Source organism: Cyprinodon variegatus, unplaced genomic scaffold (assembly GCF_000732505.1).
Source record: "Cyprinodon variegatus isolate N-32 unplaced genomic scaffold, C_variegatus-1.0 Scaffold825, whole genome shotgun sequence".
Taxonomy (NCBI): Eukaryota; Metazoa; Chordata; class Actinopteri; order Cyprinodontiformes; family Cyprinodontidae; genus Cyprinodon; species Cyprinodon variegatus.
In genome coordinates, this window is record NW_015151278.1 from 290,237 (window position 1) to 310,162 (window position 19,926).

General features: G+C 40.2%; 2 protein-coding genes across 2 annotated transcripts in view; one reads left to right on the forward strand and one right to left on the reverse strand.

The window, feature by feature from the left end:
- Positions 1 to 2,709, reverse strand: part of elmsan1 (ELM2 and Myb/SANT-like domain containing 1) — a 17,914-nt gene extending 15,205 nt beyond the window's left edge. The window contains exon 1 of the mRNA XM_015396863.1: positions 1,211 to 2,709. Within this exon, the coding sequence (XP_015252349.1) occupies positions 1,211 to 2,608 (1,398 nt within the window). The 5' untranslated portion in view covers positions 2,609 to 2,709. The remainder of the gene's footprint in view (positions 1 to 1,210) is intronic.
- A 9,940-nt stretch (positions 2,710 to 12,649) lies between these two features.
- On the forward strand, positions 12,650 to 19,351 carry ptgr2 (prostaglandin reductase 2). Its single transcript, XM_015396860.1, has 9 exons — positions 12,650 to 12,740; positions 12,854 to 12,986; positions 13,684 to 13,802; positions 13,977 to 14,168; positions 18,186 to 18,356; positions 18,548 to 18,757; positions 18,840 to 19,049; positions 19,139 to 19,178; positions 19,250 to 19,351. The coding sequence occupies exons 2-9, from the start codon at positions 12,950 to 12,952 to the stop codon at positions 19,312 to 19,314; spliced, it is 1,044 nt and encodes a 347-aa protein (XP_015252346.1). The 5' UTR covers positions 12,650 to 12,740; positions 12,854 to 12,949; the 3' UTR covers positions 19,315 to 19,351.
- The last annotated feature ends 575 nt before the right edge of the window (positions 19,352 to 19,926 follow it).

The following is a 19,926-nucleotide window of genomic DNA, read 5'->3' on the forward strand; positions in this document are numbered from 1 at the left end:
ATGAGCCAAAAAGCAGAGACAGGACCAATTTTTAAATTTTGGTGTCGATCATTCGATTTCATCCTGGACACTACAGAAAATGGGCTAAAAGTGTTAAAAACCGGAATTTTCCTTTAAGTGCTTCTACAGATGTTCTGCTGCGCCGACTTCCTGCATTGCTTTGCTCGTCTGCACCTTGATTTTAAATAGAAGAGTTTCACTTAAAAGACCTGTCAGAATTGCCCCCCTCCACCCCACGCTTAGATCAAATGTTTTACTTTGAGAAACCACAATGACTGAGCACCAGCAGCTGTGCTTCAAAGCCGCAGTCTGCTCCGGACCTCGAACCCAGAGCTAAAACCGCTGCATCAGGACATGGGAAAGGCAGATGTTCGCTGCATCGTCAGGGAAACGGGCTGCCGTAGCTACGCTGGGTCACTGCTTATTATTACTGGTGGAAAACTCCAGCCACCCCTACAACAGAGAGGTAGAGAGACATTCTGCTGAGCAGTGCAGGCGAGGCAACCCTGAACCCCCACCCAGCACACAGGCATGAGGGGGAGGGGGGCCCCAAGCTGGAGTTTCTCTCTCTCTTTTTAAACAGGGGGAGGTGTGCAGGCATGTAACCAAACACACATGCTGCATGATCAGCTACTCATGAGGTGAATTCAGGGCATGGCCGACTGTGCTGCACTACAAACATACCCTGCAGTTTGGCAACAGGACTTGTTGCACAACCGACACTTTCAGCACACAAACAGAGATAAGTTTATGAGCTCATGCATTCGGGTTGTTGCTGTTCAACCTCTTTTTTAGTTTAAATAAAGGCCTGAAACGCTGCACCCAAAGCTGACCGTAAAGAATGCATATAATAGCTCTTTGCATGAGGCTGAGCTGAGCAGCTGATTTACACCCGACGGCTCATCCAGAAACCCAGTAATCACACACAGTGAGATTTGGCCGTTTGCTCTGTTTTACGCTCCTGCTGTGGGAATTAAGTTTCCAGTGCAATTATATCCTTGGATGGTGCTGGAAGGATAGATTTTTTAGCTCTTGCAGAGAAGAAGGTTCCAGCTCCTAGTAAAGAACTAAGCTTTAAACTGTGAAACAGTACAAGATATTTAGAGCATTTAGTCATTTCTGGTAAAGATGTATCTCTCTGTGTTTTAACGGAAAACAACGGAGGGGGAGATGAATGTGCAAAATGTTGGGTTAAAAGAAAGGTTTCTACCTTACTGAGCGAAGGAGACTTCCTCTCTGACGCCTCTTGGGCGAGCATCTCCAGGTTGACCTCCTGGGACACCCGGCGCTTCCTGCGTGTGCTCTGGATGACCCCCGTGGGTGCTGCCTGAACGTCACGGGCCCCGTTTTCGGGTCCTGCCTGATCCGAGGACCCGCAGAGAAAAGGGTTGTCAGACGGCGCCCCGCCCTCCTTGGACAGCCGCCGGGACCTGCGGAGCTGCCCCTGGGAGTTGAGCTGTGTCTGAGACTGTAACTGCGACGGGGGCTCGGGGAGCAGGGGGGGCTGCAGAGGATCGGACGGCTGCTGGGGTTCTGGCGTGATGTCTTGGATCACTGGTTCCTGGATCTTAGGGGGAGCTGGAGCGGTGGATTCCTGGGAGTGTACCACCACAGGCTGTGGATGAGGGTGCGCATTTTGTGCACCAGAGAAATAGTCTAGCACATGGGGGTTTTGTTGTTGCAACTGCTGATGTTGCATTTGTTGCTGAATCTGGAGCTGTTGCATCTTTTGTTGCTGCTGCTCGTGGTGTAACTGCTGCTGCACGTGTGGATGTCGTATGATCTGGTGATGCTGCTGGATCTGCTGCTGGATGACATGATGCTGCTGCTGTCGTTGCATTTGTTCTTGGCTCTGCAGCTGCTGCAAGTGTAGCGAGGATTTAGAATTAGGTGCCGAGTAGTTAGGCGGGTTAGGTAGTGTGTTCCTGTTCCCTTGGAAGGTCTGGTAATAAGCGGGCAGGTGCTGTTTGGGCTGACCAAAGGCTAACTGGAAGGACTGCAAGACCGAGCTTCCTCCAGGGTGGGAGGAGCCCTGCTGGTGAGCGTTCAGCACTCCGGGTTTCAGCGTCTCCTGAAAGATTTGGGAAGCCTGCTGCTGCTGCTGCTCCCACTCAAGCGCTCGAGACTTTGCTGCATCCGCTGCTCTGTTCACCGGCTGCTGATGCGGCTGTAAGCCGGCAGGGTCGTGCATCGGTTTGACAAATGCATTCTGGGTCCTTGTGTAGTTTGCAAAGGCTGGCCCCCAGTTAGGCATTGTGGTCCAAGACGCAGCTCTCTGCTGTTGCTGCTGTTGTTGGCTGGGCTCTGGGTTAGCCCATTTCATTGGCACAGTCTGCTGATAGTGACCCCTGCTCTGGTCCCCCTTATCTGGGCTGAAGATCACAGAGTTGAGGTACATGTGAGGACCTTCTGGATTGGAGCTCACAGTACTCGCCGCCTCGCTTTGTCCAGACTCTGAGGCAGGGCCGCTCGGGACAAAGTAAGCCCCGTCAGGATGCTGTGAAGTCTCCTTCATTGAGTCTCCGCCGTGATCGCCAAAAAATGTGATCCGTTTGCCCGTTCTTTTGGCGCTGGCTTTCTGTTGGGCAGGTACGCTCATGACGGGCATGAATGGGCCAAAAGAGCGGAATACACCAACCCAGCCCTATGTCCTTTGTCTCTAAAAAAGCAACACTCTGCTGAAGCTTCTGTAGTATTCACAGGTAAATGAAGCTGAAACGGATATCAGCGTAAGAACAAGATTTCCCTCCGTTTTTCTCTGAAGTTCTTCACAAGCTTCTCAGAGGGCTCCAGTTGTGGGGGGTTAAAAGATCTGTAGAGCTTTGTGTGTTTTTCTCATTCATGGGTAACACCCTGCATAGAGAAAATGAGAAAGAGGTCATCAGTTAAACAATCAGAGAGAATGGGGCCCAAAAGGAGGGGTCTCATTAGCATCAGCTGTTGAAAACCTGATGTTTGCTTTTTCAGCAAAAAGCCTCCTTTCATAGGGAGAGATCATAGGAGAACGGCTCAGTGGAGGGGCAGGTTACACCCTGGCCCACATTATCATGCTATTAACAGAAATCTGAGCATGTATTTATCCTCTAAGGACCTAAAGCTCTGAAATCCTAGAGAAATGATTAGTCCATAATGTCCTCTTGTGTGAACAACAGTTTATGAATTAGACCAAGATCCATCCACACAGGTTAAGGAATCAAAAACTATCCAAAGTATTTCAATCAGGAAGAGCTGCAGACAACCACAGCTCAGATTGGCACAGTAGGTCAACATGACAACCTTTAAATTTAGATATAAATAATTTGTCTACATAATTTGGTCTTTATGGAAGGAGCCCAGAGGCCATCCCATCCAAATGGTGAGACTTGGTGGCAGTATCATGCTGTGGGGATGCATTTTCCAGCTTGGGTGTGAACAGAAGATCAATAGAGTGAAAAAAAAACAAAAACAAACAAGTTTGAGCCTTTAAAAGACTTTACATATAAGTGGGGGTTCTCTTTTCAGAAGGTCCTGACTGAATGTTCAAAGGTCTATTGAATTATTTCGATTGATGCGATACAACATCAGCAAAATATGAAACTGCGACACCATTCCTAAAAGCAGGGATGTTTTAAAGGATGTGTTCTAATGTTAGGCAAACTTCCCATCGTTCATTCCCTGTGACCTTCGCTATCTCAGCCACTTAAGTTTAACTATCCAAGCTGCTAGAATACAACCACTTATCACTGGGGATTCTTTTTTTTTAAGTATCGACCCAGGAGGAACCCATTATTGATCCCTTCCACTGTTGTTCAGATTCCTTTTAGAAATACTGTTGCAAACCATGTCTCTTTGCCGTGCCACATTACCTGGTGCTAGTGTAAAAAATAAAAATAAAAAATCCCCAAGAAACACACTGAGGTTTGTGGTTGCAACTCGACAAAAATGGAAAGTCAAAAAGACTTGCTGGAAGACGCTGCAAGCAAATAGAGGCAACGTGGAACTGTGGAGATAAAGGACAGAAGAAAGCTTAATTAATAGTAAGTAAAAATGTCATTACGAGTAATCAATGCACCGTGTTTCTGCATTAATTACTTGCAATTACATTTCTAGTCACTGTTAATGAATTGCTCCATCTGGGCCTTTTTCTCTACAATGTTCACCATCTTGGAGCGCTGCATCCCTTATCAACAGTTATCTTGAAATGCAACAGAAACAAAGAGCTTATTTTCCCGCCAAACTACAATTGAACTTGATAAAAAAAAAAACTCTCTCTTTTTTTTAAACCATGCTGTGACTCAGAGGTGCGAAAAAAAACCCTATGCCCTTTGAACCTCAGCAGCCGTCTTGAATAGGGAGGGCAGCAGAAAGTGAGCAAACATGAGTCACAGCGTGGCGGTCTCTGCAAAGACCGTGAGGAGGGGAAAAAGTCAAAGCGTCCTTGCAGCCATTGGTAACTTAACAGAACGACGATTACCGTGGCAACCCCGGGTTTATAGTATATTGCATAACTGCCAGGTTTTAGGGCAGATTTTGCCAGGGTGTTGAATTTTAATTGTTCCATCTGTGCAAAGTGGAAAAAAAAATGATGTTCATAATCATCCAATCAAGGATCTAAAGGCAAAAAGCATGCAGATTTTTCTCTGATTTACAGTAATCGTCTGCTTAATCTGATATACCCATGCACAAATTCATTATGAAATCTTTTAACAAACAAAAAAAACCTATAACTTAAGAAGCGGCTGACAATAGTCACCCTTTACTCTGGTGGCCTGGAGAAATGTCTTAAAATAGACATCTGCAGCTGTTCAGATCCTGCACTGGCTTGTGAGTTAAAGGGGGGGAAGCTAAAGACCACGCTGTGTGGCCAACAAACAGCATGTGTGCAGCAGCAGCAGCAGCATGTGATGCCACCAACATGCTGTCAAACCCTGTGATAGAAAAGGTGCGCATGAATAGCTCCATTTATTCCAGTTTAACCTGCTGATTACAGGGACAGCCTGGTTATTAAGCAAGGTGAAGGATCACCATGACGCATCACAAGTGCAGCCCTTACACAAGCTGAGGGGTTTAAGCGCACAACCCAGCAAATTGGCTTAAAATAAATGTCAAGCGCCCTAATCCATCGCAATTTGTTCATTTAAAGCTAGCAGTGCGGCCTGTGAGGAGATCACATCCATCCAGAGTCCAGGAAGCCCAGCGCTATTTACCACAAGCCCTTTGTTGCAGAAAACGGATTATCCAGAAATGTCACTAAAGAAGCGCGGCAGCTTGAAAGCAGAGATCTGATGGATTCAGACTGTCAGCACGTTAACGCGTCACGTCTCCGCCGCGCGCGCGCTGTCAGAAAACAAACCCTTTTTTCTTCTTTAGCTTTACGAAGCGAGCCGCGCAGCCCGACGTAAACAAAACTTTGTCAGCGAGCTGCGGTCACGGTAACATCAGCCCGCAGCCTCCAGCATGACAGGAGCAGCGGCGATGGGCTCCACGGCCTCCGTACTTACCGGAGGAACAGCGGCTCCCGGCCGGGCGGCCAGCGGCGGCAGGCCGGCGATGATGACTGCACACATCCCCGGGGTTGACTCATACTACTCCGCTGACCTCACGCATTTCTTCCCCCCTCAGGCACCCCCAGCTAAGACGAAGAAAATAAGCGAGGATGGGGAGGGGAGGGAAGGGAAGGGAGGGTGCAGCGTAGATACAAACGTATTAACGCGCATCAACAGAAGCGCGATGCGGCCGCATTATTATTGCACAAACCAAAACAACAACAACAACAAAAAGATGCGGCCTGCAGCAGCGCATTGACTGTCTTCTTCTCTGGCTGTCTTGTGATTGCCTCCTCCCCTCCCGTGCAGCCAGCTTCCCTGGCTCCGCCCATTTCTTCCCCTGCCCATATAAGGCTTTTCCTCTGACACGCAAAGCGCTTGTAATTTACGGAGCAAGATCCCTCTCAGTCCATGCGGGAAATTCCGACACGCAGGGGATGAAGGGGGGAAAACACACACACACACACCCACGCACCCACACACACAAACACACATACACAGCTTGTTTTCATGACATATGGGGACATTTCATTGACTTGCATTCATAATATATGGCCTAACCCAGACCCTTAATCCTAATCCTAACCTAAACTGAATTCACACATTAGTCCTAAACCTAACCCCAACTCAAAGAACAGAACTTTACCATATAGGAACCAGTTGATATTTCACAAAATACTTCCCTCACATTGTAGGTAAAACAAGACCACACACACACACACAGCTTCACCGGAATTCATCTTTCCTTTCAATAACTTTCCCCTTTTTTTTCACTCCTGAAAAACTTCTTGGAATGCCTGCGTGGTGCTGCTGATCCACAGCAAACATGGGAGGAAAAAGCCTCCCACGGGGATGTGGGAGGATGAACACAATACTGTTTATATTACGGCTACTCCTAATATTTTCAGCATGATTTCACTTCTTTTTCCTCACATTGCAAAAATGGTCTAGAAATAAGTAAAAATGTCTTAAATCAAGTGTATTTACCCTTCATTTTAGTAGGTAAATGGGATGATTTGCCAATTAAACAAGTATTTTTACTCTTAAAATAAGATTAGATAATATGCACTTGAAATAAGACAATGCGGTTGCTTTTTCTTATTTTAAAGGTAAATTGTTTTGTTTTGTTCCAAAGTGTCTCACTTACCTCCTCAATTCATGAACAAATGCACTTAGTTTAAGAAAAAATTACTTATTTAGATTTCCATGTTTTGGTTCACCTTTCAAAAGGAAAAATAAAAGAAATTACATTCAACATTTATAATGTTAAACTGGTAGTTTTAAGGAAGATGATCAGGCAAGAAGTTTTACCTTTAAAGTGAAATTAGATGGAACAGGAGTTTGCATGGATCAGTGTAATATCACTAAATAACCCTCCATCTATATTTATTTAAACACAAATCTATATACTAAACTCTGTAAAAGGACCAAAGTGATTTTTCTAAAAAAAAAAAAGGCCTAAATATGATAAACGCATTGATCTAACCCCAGATTGCTAATATAATCGGCCAATTTACACCCAGAAGTTTACCTTGCTGCAAAATGTATAAATTCACAAACTCCCGAAAATACATCTATGCATTAGCCGTACAGAAATGTTTTGTAGCAATGAAATGCAGCGACATGTTAGACACCAGCCTAAAGCGGCAGGCTGAAAGAAAACAAACATGGCTGCACCTCTTTTAGATGAAACAGCCTCTATTCCTCTTTTTGAAAAACAAGCTAAGTGATGTGATTTGTGGCTTTATGAATGGAAAGGTTTCTGCGTTCCTCCCGACTGAATGTGATTTATCAGTTAATGCTGCTGATTGTGAAACAAACCAAGAATGTGACCTCACAGCTGCTACTGCTGCTGTGATTGGCTAAAAGCACAACGTGGGAGGCAGGTGTCACTTGTTGATTTACCCAATCAGCTTGAAGAATGTACTGAATGTCCCTCCTTCCTGTGGACACCTTCCACAGGAGCCTTTCCAGATGGATACTGTGTAGAATTCAAAATTAACTAAACATCAATCAGGCTTATGCCAGTTTATTAATAAGTAATTAACACTCTGCATATTTTTTCTCTCAAATTCATCAAATGCATCAAACTATTTTCAGTCTATGAACGCATCAACTGACAGCATGTATTTCTCCACACTTTTTCCTCTCCTGAACAGAATCAACATAAATCCAGTAATTTCTTCTGTTTTTATTTGCTGCAAAAAAAAAAATCTACCTCTATGAAACAACAGCAGCGTGCAGTTTCTGTTTGTAGAAGCTCTACTTTTTCAGAAGAAAATTAAAACAATCAGAATTGGTTAAACCTGAATCAGCAGGTCTGGCTTTAAAGAAAAACCTGAGTAGTGCCTCTTTAAATGTTAGAAATCCATATCTGTACTGATTGTTATTTTAATTTGAGCACAAAAATAAAGAATCAGAAGTTTATACCTCTGATTGTGAGGTGGTTTATTATTATTTATCTCAAAGATGCTGAAGTCAAAGACTGCAAAGAGGCAGAACAAACAGCAGCCATTTGTCCAACAGAAAGATTGCTGGAAACAGCCCCTCATTGTATTCTCTGCATACACCAGAATAACTATAGTACTGGGCTGCAGTTTGTACATGTTTTATCTGTCTAATGAACCCTATTTAAATGTTATTAACAGGACAGAAAAAACTGGATGACAGCATCAGTATTTGCACTTCTGGTCTGGGTGTCTGTGTGGGGGAAAACTTTAGAGGAAGTGTTTTTAGACCTTTTGGTTTAAAAAGAAGACATAGAACAAAATTCCATAAGAGCACAACTTGTTTGTTCTTAGTAATTTCACAGAAGTTCTATGAATTATTAAACCACAGCTCAGGCATTTAGAAATCATTTCAAACTGCTGCTATGCAAGGGGAATCCCCAAAGAATTGGGACAATTGCAGCTGAAAACAGAAAGGTGACCTAATAAATATTTATATGGTTATTTAAAACGGGGCAATGCATATTAGTTAGCATGAGCAAAAGCTCATGTGTAAATATGCCAGATGAAGATATTAAGGGCAATTGTTCATCTATAACACTACCCAATAGGGTAATGTTATAGGTTTGGATTTTTTAAGACTCTACATTACATCATTCTAAATAAGAGATAAGATAAGATAAGATAGACTTTATTGATCTCATAGGGGAAATATTCACTGCTCACATCGGCTCGATAGTCAAAAGAAGGCGCCAAAAAGAGGAAAATGGGTCATTGGGTATAAACAGTGTGTCCGCATATTGATTGATTGACTGATTGATTTGATTGATCTCACATTGGAGAATTTTCCTCGTTGCATCTGCTCAAATAGGCAAAGGAGAAGAAGAATGTGCCAAAGGAAGAAATAGGTGCATGGGACCTATTATTATATATACATACACAGTTATTGCACTGGGTGTCAGATGTAGATTATAAATATATATACACAGCAAGAACCAATTTCAGAAATATCGTAAAAAATTAGGGATGCACGATATAATCGGCCCCCTATCGGTATCGGCCTTAAAACTGAATATCGGACATCGGCCACCCCACCGATATTTAACCCGATATTTGATCAGCTTCTGAGTTTCTAAAGTCTAAAAAAAAAAAATAAAAATACTACTGCTACTTCTTCCTCAAAAACGTATTTTTTACAGACTTAAAAACTTCTAAAGACAAGGGAAAAAATATTGATACATTAAAATATCGCAATATCTTCATATGCTGATATATTGCCATTTAAAAACACCATATCAATCTCTTTTACTAATGAAATATTGCTATATGTCATCGTTATGCTACGAAATCCCCTGAAAATTCACGAAATGTTGCCATATTTCTATATGTTGATATATTGACGCGGTATCGATCTATTTTACTAACAAAATCTCACAAGAATTTGCAAAATATCACGAGAGTTTGTAACAGGACGAAGAAATTTTGAAAGTAAAATAGATCCATACCACGTTTTTAAAAATCAATTTGATATCAGCATATGAAAATATATTTGAGTATATTATTTTTCAAAGTGTCAGAAATGGATAACAAAACTGCTATTTTCAATGACTACTTATTTTTGTCCAGCTTTAACATCGGTATCGATATCGGTTATCGGAGTTTTAAAATATCGGCATATCGGATATCGGCCAAAATCCCAATATCGTGCATCCCTAAAATCATAAAAATGTACTAATTTGAATGAAAAATGATAAAAGGTAATGGATTTTTTTTTTTTTTTCTGAAATAGAACAGAGATTTATAAATGCAGTGAATGATATAATGATATTTGAAGCCTCTTATTCAGGTTACACACATGGACAAAGATGGTTTAACGAAATTAAAACCCAAAATGGTCAGAAAAATAACATGAATCTGTATCCTTGGAGATGACTGCTGGGAGTGAATTTTAAAAAGTAAAATTCAACAGACTATTGTTATCTTACCGGTAGCTCTATAAATAAATTAATAATAAAAAAAAAACTCTAAAAAAATCAATAAAAATATAACACTAACCCAAAACAAAAAAGCAAAAAAAGAAATAAAAAAATGATCACTGAAACCTGATAAACTGAAAGGAAACAAGTGACATAATGAGTATCTGTGACCATCTCTGAGGGAAACTGCCTTTTTCAAGGAAACCTTTCCACACAAAGTAATTATACATCGGAAATTTATGACATATTACAAATAGCTGATTGCTGGACAGCAAATAGCAATTTGATTTATGAAACCTATAAGCGATTCCTCTGCAAGGAATCCCCATTTTTGGTTTAAAAATAGAATTAAAAAACAGAAGCTGTATTTTTAATGAGCTGTTCTCACTTTTAAATAATTGTTAAGGTTTAATAAGCTGAAATACTATATTTTTCATGCTTATCTTAATCCAACTGAGCTATGATGCTAAAAAAAACCTGTAAAAATACATGTTTTTTTTATTAAAATTAAATCAGTTTCACGTTCGTATAACAATATTTTGTGTTCTGTGAAAAAAAGTTTGACTAATCTAGGCCGATTGTCGAGCAGAAATGATCAAACATTCCCGTTTCTATAGTAACAATTTAAAACATTACCTTTCATATTTTAGAGTGCATAAGCAAATAAGCAGTAGGTATCTAGAATTATCCTATTTTTGGGAAGGAAGTGTGTGTCACCCCATGACGCTAAGCTGCCCTGGGTGGGGAGCCATATCACCAACACACACAAAAAACATACAATTCATAAAAAACTAACTGCTGACAGTGAATCAATTTTATCAGTGGAAATGATGAAGCAGAAAAACAGCAAACTGCAATTTTTTTTCATACATCTCCTTTTTTTTAGCTCATAAATTGCAAAATGAGCAAAGAGTAAAAACAAAAGAAAGAAAAATCTGATGACACTAGTGCTGTGAGAACAGTGGTGGGTTGGAGCAGTTAGATGTCTTCAAATACAGATATATTACAAGATACTTGAATACATATGCTGGCAAAAAAAATAATAATAATAATAATAATAATAACTTTTGCAGCTTTTTTGTCAATATATGATGCCAAAAATCCTGAAGTGAATCTTTCATTTTTCTAACCTGCAAACAATATTCAATCAGGAACAATATTATTTGCATTTAGCTGCTTTTGTTCAGATAAGGGACTAATGGATGTATTATTTAGTCAGACTCCAGTTGTGAAGGCATGATGGGGACACTGGGGGGATTCTGACTTGTGTCCGAGGCTGTCAGAGGGGATTTCATATCAGCTAAGCCGATAACACCCAACATAACCAGCACATGATTCCTATAAAACCGCATCTATATCAAGCTACCATGCACACTTACTTTATCATGTGGTCCCTCCGTGGCATTCATGCCTTCATCTCGCTTTTTTCTGAGGTTGCCTTCCTGCAGATGCTTCCACAAGGCGTCACATCCCAGCCCCACTCTGACCCAATTTAGCTTTCTGTTAGCCCTCAACGCGGGACGCCATGCCCGTTCTGACTTTTCATTTAAAAGTGACCGATATTAACAACGCGTGTCAGTGAAATGATGTCTTCATGTGCTCAGAAGCTGCAGCGTTGATGAAAGCCAACGGGGTGACCTCATTATGCCTGCGCATACCGTTTCTATTTGCTTCACCGTTTCCTTAACGGCTCAACTGTGCAGCAAGGCGGACCAGCAACAAGATAGTACACTGCTTCTGTCCCATAACGTTACACTTTGAAACCAATTTAATCACATTTTCTTGTAATATATATTTTTAAATAACGTTCCTTTTATGTTGTTTAGCTGTCTCTCCTTCTTAAATAATTCCTAATAAGTCTAAGATGGCAAGTCTAAAACGAAGAGTGTTTGGGGATTTGTTTTTAACAAAACCGGAAGCTGTCAGCAGGGACACATCTTTGCTTCGCTCTAAACGACCAAGTTGCCCAACAGTTGGTACGCTTCATTCGTCAACCAGTGAGGCTTTTGCAAACCAAGCCCCTTTGGGCGGGGCTTACTCAGAGTGATTAACAAATCAAATTTTTTTTTACAAGATTGATAAATTTTCATTTTGATTTTATCACGTGTAAACACACGATGACGAGGGGAACTCAAATAATCCTAAAGGATTATTTCGTTTAAGGCTGCACCTTGGAAACAAATGACAGCCGAATCCGCCATATTGTGAGTGGCAGGTTTGAGTCGGAAAAAATGATTGGAACCTAAGAAATTAATTATTGTAGCAAATATTTTTTTCATACAATAATACGTATGTTACATAGTTCAACTATGTAATACGAGGGCGTATTAGGGCCAGGCTAGAGATTTAAGTCGCAACGAGAATAAAGTCGTAAAATTACGTGAATAAAGAGGTAATATTATAAGAATAAATTCATAATATTACGTAATGTTAAGACTTTATTCTCATAATGTTACAACTTTAATTTCATAATTTTATTATTTTATTCTCATTGCGACTTCATTCTCAGAATTTTATGACTTCAATCTCATAATAGTGAGAGAAAATGTTTAGTATTTTAACTTATTGAATAGGTCATATTTACATTTAGTAATTATACAACAGTTAAACTGGTTTGTCTTAATTCTAATAACTAATTTATATTTAATTTAGCTTTAGTTTAGTGTTGTCCGCGCTAAAAAAAATGCCACTCACAATATGGCCGCGGTTTTGACCTATGATCCGGTTATAATCACCGATCTTCCTCCAAAAACAAAAGTTCTCCTTCTCCGCTTGGTCTTAATTTCTTCCCGGTGAATAACTGCGCTTAGTTTTCTCACCGTTTCGCTTCCTCTAGTCACTTTACACTGTGTGCTTTTTCTGCATCAACAGCTTGTTTTGTTTTTGTAATGTTTTTTATTCGCAGCGTGACGCTCACCTTCTGACCTGCCTCTGACCCTGGACCATGGTTGCCAGATCTGCTTAACTGAGCAAACGCGATACAAAAATAAAACAAAAAACGATGCAAGTGCAGAGAGTCGTTCTTGATTGTCGTCCAGGTAGGTTATTTGGCATTTTTAGGAGTAGGGCAGGGTGCACACTGCACAGCCAGAAACATGGCGATGAAGAGACACTTACTGCTCTGCAAACAGCAGATAAAAAGTAGGGGTGCACAAATTTACTGGCCCCGATTTCCTTCATTTGGGAGATCTGAGCTCATACTAGATGATTTTATTTATTTCTGCAAAAGTCTAAATAAAACAGCCACTTTCAATGTTCCAAATCATACAGTTAAACCAGATTTTTATTGTTTCACTGGTATATTTCTTTTTATTTGATCAAAATAAGTTTGATACATTTAAGAGTTTTTCATTCTTTCTGGTTTTGACAAATCTGGAAAGGCTTGTCAGGCTTTTGAAAGGTTGGTTATCTGACATAAAACCTAAGCTTGTGCAGCCCTAAAACTGATCCTATCTCAGTGCTTGTTCATTTTTTTTTTAAAACCATGTTGGAAATAAAACAGTTAAAAGAAGAAAAAGAAATGTATCCAAGAGAGCAATTAATGATAGTTTCTATGCCATTCATATAATCAAAATATGTTTTTTTTTTTTAAACTATTATGTCTTCAGTTCAGGGGCCTTGTTTAGTTCTGCAGGGCCACTGGTTCCTGTCTGGAATCATCCATGTTTTGTAGGATTTTTGCATGTTGTAATCATGTTGTAAATCTAAGCTCAAGCTTTCTATTTACCCCTGCAGGTAAAAATGGAGAGCCAAGTCCAGGAAATTTCCGCCTGGAACAAATAAGTTTAACACCTGACCTGAAAGATGGGGAAGTCCTGGTTCGGACGCTTTACCTCTCAGTTGACCCTTACATGGTAAAGAGGCAGACATGAATCCAGCAGACATTTTTAGTTGTTTGTTACAGTTTGTATACAGCACACATACATGTTTATCCTGTATATACACAGTAGCTACTGTCAGGTCAGTGAACGCCTCACAGAAAAGGGTTGTTGGTGTCCATCAGTCTCTATGAGATTTGTTTCTTTCAGCGCTGCCGAATGAATGAAGACAGCGGTGCTGATTACCTGACTCCATGGCAGCTGTCTGAATGTGTGGATGGTGGGGGTGTCGGCGTGGTGGAAACCAGCCGCTGTTCCGCTCTCGCTGAGGGAGATGTTATCACTTCATTCAACTGGCCTTGGCAGACCCATGCCGTCGTGAAGGGAGATGGCCTACAGAAGGTATGGGAGATTATTCACAGGGATGAGTGGATATAATTGGTCCGTTATACTGCAGCAAACATTGATGCGTTTTATTGGGATTTTCTATGATATTCATACATTTACACTATAGAAGGAAATGTTGAAGTGAATGAAATGTCTCTATAGTATTGACAGGTCTAGAGACTGCAGTTTGCAAACCTTACCACAGATTTTCAAAGGCATTTAGATCTGAACTTTGACTAGGCCATTGACATTTAGCTGGAAAGTAATCGCTAAAATGCTGCAGTCTTATGTACCTGTTACTCCCCAATGGGTACCAGAAGCACGATCCGTACCATTTGCTCATGTTCAAACAGATATTCATCCATGTCGCCATAAAACATGTAACCATGGTACCAAAAGTACCTATTTTTATCCTTCTATTGAATACTAATGCATCACTAAATAATGCTAATACAAATCTTTAAAACATTTTTTATGACTTTTCTGAGACAATTTTGATGCTTTTACATTTTCTCCGACAAACAACTTGTCTGATGTCATCATGCTCAGAGTAGTCTGGCAAAATATGATTAAACCATGTTTATCTTATTTTTTGTTATTTCTTTCTTTAGATTATGCACTATATACCATACGGTTAATGTGAAAGAAAAACATTAAGCTCAAAAAGACTAGATTTATGTTTAAATCAAAAGCCGAAAAAGTTAGCTCCCGGAATTAGCTTTGGATCCCATTTCCTGTACAGATCGGGAACAGACGATTAATAAAACAGAGAGATTTTAATGCATTTATTTCTTTAGGAAATACATAATTAACCTTTAACCATTATAGTTTAATGTGCTTACTATTTTTAAGGAGGGAAAATGTAATTTAGGTCTTTTTTTACAAATCAAAATCGAGGGCGAATCAGATGTACAGTATATCTGGTTGCGCAAATGAGCCGACAGTACGGATCGTGCTTCCAGGACAGATCGGGCAGTGACGGTACCTTCTATCTGGTTTCCTGTGGGTTTTTTCTTAATTCATCTTTCTATTCTGTTCTACTCTTAACAGCTTCTCCATCATTGCTGCAGTAAAGCATACTTGCTCCATGTTTAGCCAGGGGTATAGTGTGTTTTTAATGATGGGTTTATCTCTCATTCTTATTCTATACTTGAAAGAAGCAGCTGATGCCATGGGTTTTACACACGTGGGCAAAAATGTTGGTCCCCTCATTTAATGAAAGGGAAGAAAAAACACAATAATCATAGAAATAACTTGAATACAGTGGCACGGGAAGGGGGGTGCTGCGGGGGCTGCAGCCTCCCTCGTCATAGCATCAGCCCCCCATGGTGGGAGGCTGTGGAGTAACATAATATTGTACTTAAAAACATGAAATTATTTATGTATTTATTTTTTAAAAGACTGTGTTTGATATGGGATTAAAATGATGGGCTGTGTATAAGATATAAACTAATGATTCATTATTTTAATATTTCACAAAAAACTAGGCTACTCCCCAGGAAGCTTCCGCCACATTCGTTTAGGCATGGCTAGCAATAGGCAGCAGAAACATATTTCTGACTATTTCGAGGTAAAAAATGGTTTTAATTCCCCTATACTGCCACCGAGCATTTATTTAGCGTTATTTATTTCTTATTTATTTCTATATGCTGTGCCTATTCGTCGTAGTCCTGTGGCTGAAGAAGTCTACGCTAGAATAAGGCTGCATATCACTAAATATTATGTCTGTATTAAGCTATTTAGTAATAAAATATGAAATTAGTTAATTTTTTTTTGTGTGTGTTTTTTTTGTTTCAGATATGAAATTATTCCCCATATCCATAGTCGAATGGACTTTCAAGACGTTCAATGCTCAGTTTAGGCGATATTTAGGCCATATTTCATTCAAGTATTCCTGATCCTGTTGATTGGGAGCTGTTGTTTGTTTTGAATGATTAAAAGAGAAGAAATAAAGTTTAAAATGTTCATGCTTTGTTCCGATGTAAGCCTACAATATTATGTTAAAAATGTCAGCCACAGCCCTCAACATAATGACGTCACGTGTTTTCCAACCCAGCCATAAGCCCCCCTCGCTTAAAACAGCTTCCAGCGCACCTGCTTGAATCTGACAAAAGTAACAAATAAAAAATCTATGAAAATTAACCATTAACCACACCTAGAACAAAATGAGAGTACCCTTAACTTAATATTTTGTTGCACTACTTTTTGAGGTAATCGCTACGATCAAATGATTCCTGTTGCTGACAGTGGTACTTCTGCTCCTCTCAGCAGGTATCTTGGTCCACTTCTCATGAACAAACTGCTCCAATTGTCTCTGGGTTGAAGGGTACAGAGTCCAGATGACATGTTTCTGCTCCTTCCAACGATTCTCGATTGGATTTAAGTCAGGCTTCACAGAAGGTCCCTTCAGAATAGTGTAATATTTTCCTCTCAGCCATTCTTGGGTGTTTTTAACTTCTTGTTTTGGGTCATTTTCCTGTTTAAGACCTTAGGCTTAGACCAGGCTTATGATGATGGGCAAGGCAAGTTTATTTGCACAATTCAGTACACAGACGATTCAAATTGCTTTTAAAATAGATGAAAAATGTAATCAGAATAAAAGCAAATAAAGATGAAAAGATAATAAAAGCAGGTAGCAAAAACAAATAAAACTGTTTGACCCTACCCTTAAACTAATGATACCTCAGTTAACAGTTTAACTTCAACAGTCAAAGGCGGCTCTAAACAAATGGGTTTTTAACTTTGACTTAAAAAAAACTCAGGCTTTCAGCACTTTTCCAGTCTTCAGAGGAGACTGGAACTAGAAGACCTGGTGGTCTGGGTGGTTGATACACTGAGAACAGATCTGTTTTGTACTGAGGTGCTGATCTATTCAGTGATTTCTAGACTAATAGAAGGATTTTACAGTCTGTTCTCTGAGCACCAGGGAGCCAGTGGAAGGACTTCAGAACCAGGCTGATGTGTTCTACTTTTTTTAGTTCTAGTGAGAACACAGGCAGCAACATGTTGGATCAGCTGCAGCTGTCTGATGGAATTTATAGACAAACCTGTGAAGACACTGTTGCATTAATCAGTTCTACTAGAGATAAATGCATGAATGAGTTTTTATAGATCCAGATTGGAATTTAGTCCTTTAATCCTGGAAAAAAAGGCTGACTAAACTAACTGCCTTAATTTGCCTCTGAAGATTCAGTCCATCATGACACCAAGATTTCAGTCATAATCATTAGTTTCTAGCTGCAGTAGCTGAAGCTGCGTGCTAAGTTTATTATTATGGGAAGCACATTTTTATCTAGAACCCCTTTCTAGTCTTGATATTTCATTAAATGAGGGGTACCAGCAGTTTTTTCAATGTGTATATAAAGGGAGACCGGGGTATAAGGGACTGTATATCATTCAGTTCTAAAAAAAGTATTAAAAACTAGGATTTTCCGTTCCACTTCTGAAATGATGCACCATGTTGAGTTGATCTATTTGTAATAGGGATGCACGATATAATTGGCCCCCTATCGGAATCGGCCTTAAAACTGAATATCGGACATCGGCCACCCCACCGATATTTAACCCGATATTTGATCAGCTTCTGAGTTTCTAAAGTCTAAAAAAAAAAATATTTTGCCATATTTTTATATGTTAATATATTGACGCGGTATCGATCTATTTTACTAACAAAATCTCACAAGAATTTGCAAAATATCACGAGAGTTTGTAACAGAACGAAAAAATCTCACGAGATTTTGAAAGTAAAATAGATCGATACCGCGTTTTTAAAAATCAATTTGATATCAGCATATGAAAATATATTTGAGTATATTATTTTCAAAGTGTCAGAAATGGATAATAAAACTGCTATTTTCAATGACTACTTATTTTTGTCCAGCTTTAACATCGGTATCGATATCGGTTATCGGTTACATGAGTTTTAAAATATCGGCATATCGGATATCGGCCAAAATCCCAATATCGTGCATCACTAATTTGTAAGATTGATTTCTACAAGTCACTGCTGACCTTAACTTCTTTCTATGGCAGGTTGATCCACAGATGGTGGATGGGCACCTTTCTCACTTTTTGGGAGCAGTAGGTATAACAGGACTGACTGCGCTGTTGGGAGTCAGGGAGAAAGGCCATGTGACCAAAGGAGCCAATCAGACGATGGTGGTCAGCGGAGCAGCCGGTGCCTGTGGCTCCTTAGCTGGACAGGTACACACACTGACATCTAGATTGTTTTTTGTCTAAAATGGATATCTGAGACATTATCAAATAAAAAGAAAACCCACAGCGGAATAGGAAGAGGTGTTGGGAGGTGCGGCTCTCCTTCCAGCCTCTGTTCAGCCTCAATTATCTGTAGATCCGAGGCAAGTAGAATGTATCCTGTTTTTTTTTTTTCCCAGATTGGTCGGCTGGATGGATGTGTGCGGGTGGTTGGGATATGCGGATCAGATGAGAAATGCAAAGCTTTGGTTGAAGACCTGGGCTTCTCTGCAGCCATCAACTATCGCAAGGAGGACGTCTCAGCGCGGCTTAGAGATGTCTGCCCCGAGGGAATCCATGTTTACTTTGACAACGTCGGCGGTGCCATCAGCGATATCGTCATAGAACAGGTAAGGGATGAGTTTTCTTTTTTCATTATAACCGATGTGTCCTACGACCCTCACCGAGCACATCGTCCTCCATCTCCTGCAGATGAACAAAGGAGGGCACGTGATTCTGTGTGGGCAGATCTCCCAGTATAACAAGGATGTGCCATATCCTCCCCCTCTGAGCGATAAGACGAAAGAAATCCTGCAAAGTCGGAGCATCACTCGGGAGAGATTTATGGTGCTTAGCTACATGAGTAAAGCAGAAGCTGCCCTCTTTGAGCTCAGCCACTTGATAAAATCAGCTCAGATCAAGGTACAGAACACAGTTTAACCCTGAAATATGCTCTTATCTCCTCCTCGATTGTCTCTTAGTAGTGGTTGTATTCCGTTTCCTCTCTGCAGGTGTTGGAAACAGAGGTGAACGGTATAGAAAACATGGGAGGTATGCAAGTATTAAGAGTAAAAAGTACTTTTTATTGGGAGAAGTTTTTATAATTGTTCTTTCTCTTTCAGTTGCCTTTTGCTCCATGATGAAAGGTGGAAACATTGGAAAGCAAATAGTTAAAATATCCGACTAAAGAAGATAACTTCTAACCGAGACGCCGCTCTTAATATACATCCTGGGAAACACTTGGCTTTTATCACCGCCACTACTGTCACACTAACTTAATGAACAGTTGTAAAGTTCATAACATGAAATTAAATGAGAAAATAAATCCACCTGTGTCATTTTGCACTCTTAAAAACTAAATATCATTTCAAAGCCTTGGAGGAGCTTTAAACCGACGCACAAACCAGACTGAATTGGGTTAGAGCCCACTGCTTATTGGGAACTCCATCTTTGGAGTAGAGAATTTTTCTTCACTGGAGTACATTAATTCCTTTGCAATTTTGGGGTGGATTTGTATTTTATCTTGTGTTGCAAGATCATTGGGACATTTAAAATTATAGAGGAGGCTGTGATTTGAGTCGATCAGGCAAGAAAAATCTCTTTTGTCCTACAATCATAAAGTAGATGAGTGAAGTTGAGCTTTCCTAAAACGGGTTTGTTATGAACAAAGAAAACTCTTTCTACTGAAGTAGAAACTTAGTAGAAGCTATACTTTACTAGCCTCGTGAGCCCATCCTGATCTCGCGAGGTTTCACTCGCTAATCAGTCTGGAGACTCTCCGTTGAAGAAAATTTGGAGC

Excerpts from the sequence above, each read along its gene's own strand:
- ptgr2 (XM_015396860.1), top strand. The coding sequence starts at position 12,950 with ATGCAAGTGCAGAGAGTCGTTCTTGATTGTCGTCCAG. Across the intron at positions 13,803-13,976 it reads TCTCAGTTGACCCTTACATG|CGCTGCCGAATGAATGAAGA; the intron begins GTAAAGAGGCAG and ends TGTTTCTTTCAG. Across the intron at positions 18,357-18,547 it reads GTGGCTCCTTAGCTGGACAG|ATTGGTCGGCTGGATGGATG; the intron begins GTACACACACTG and ends TTTTTTTCCCAG.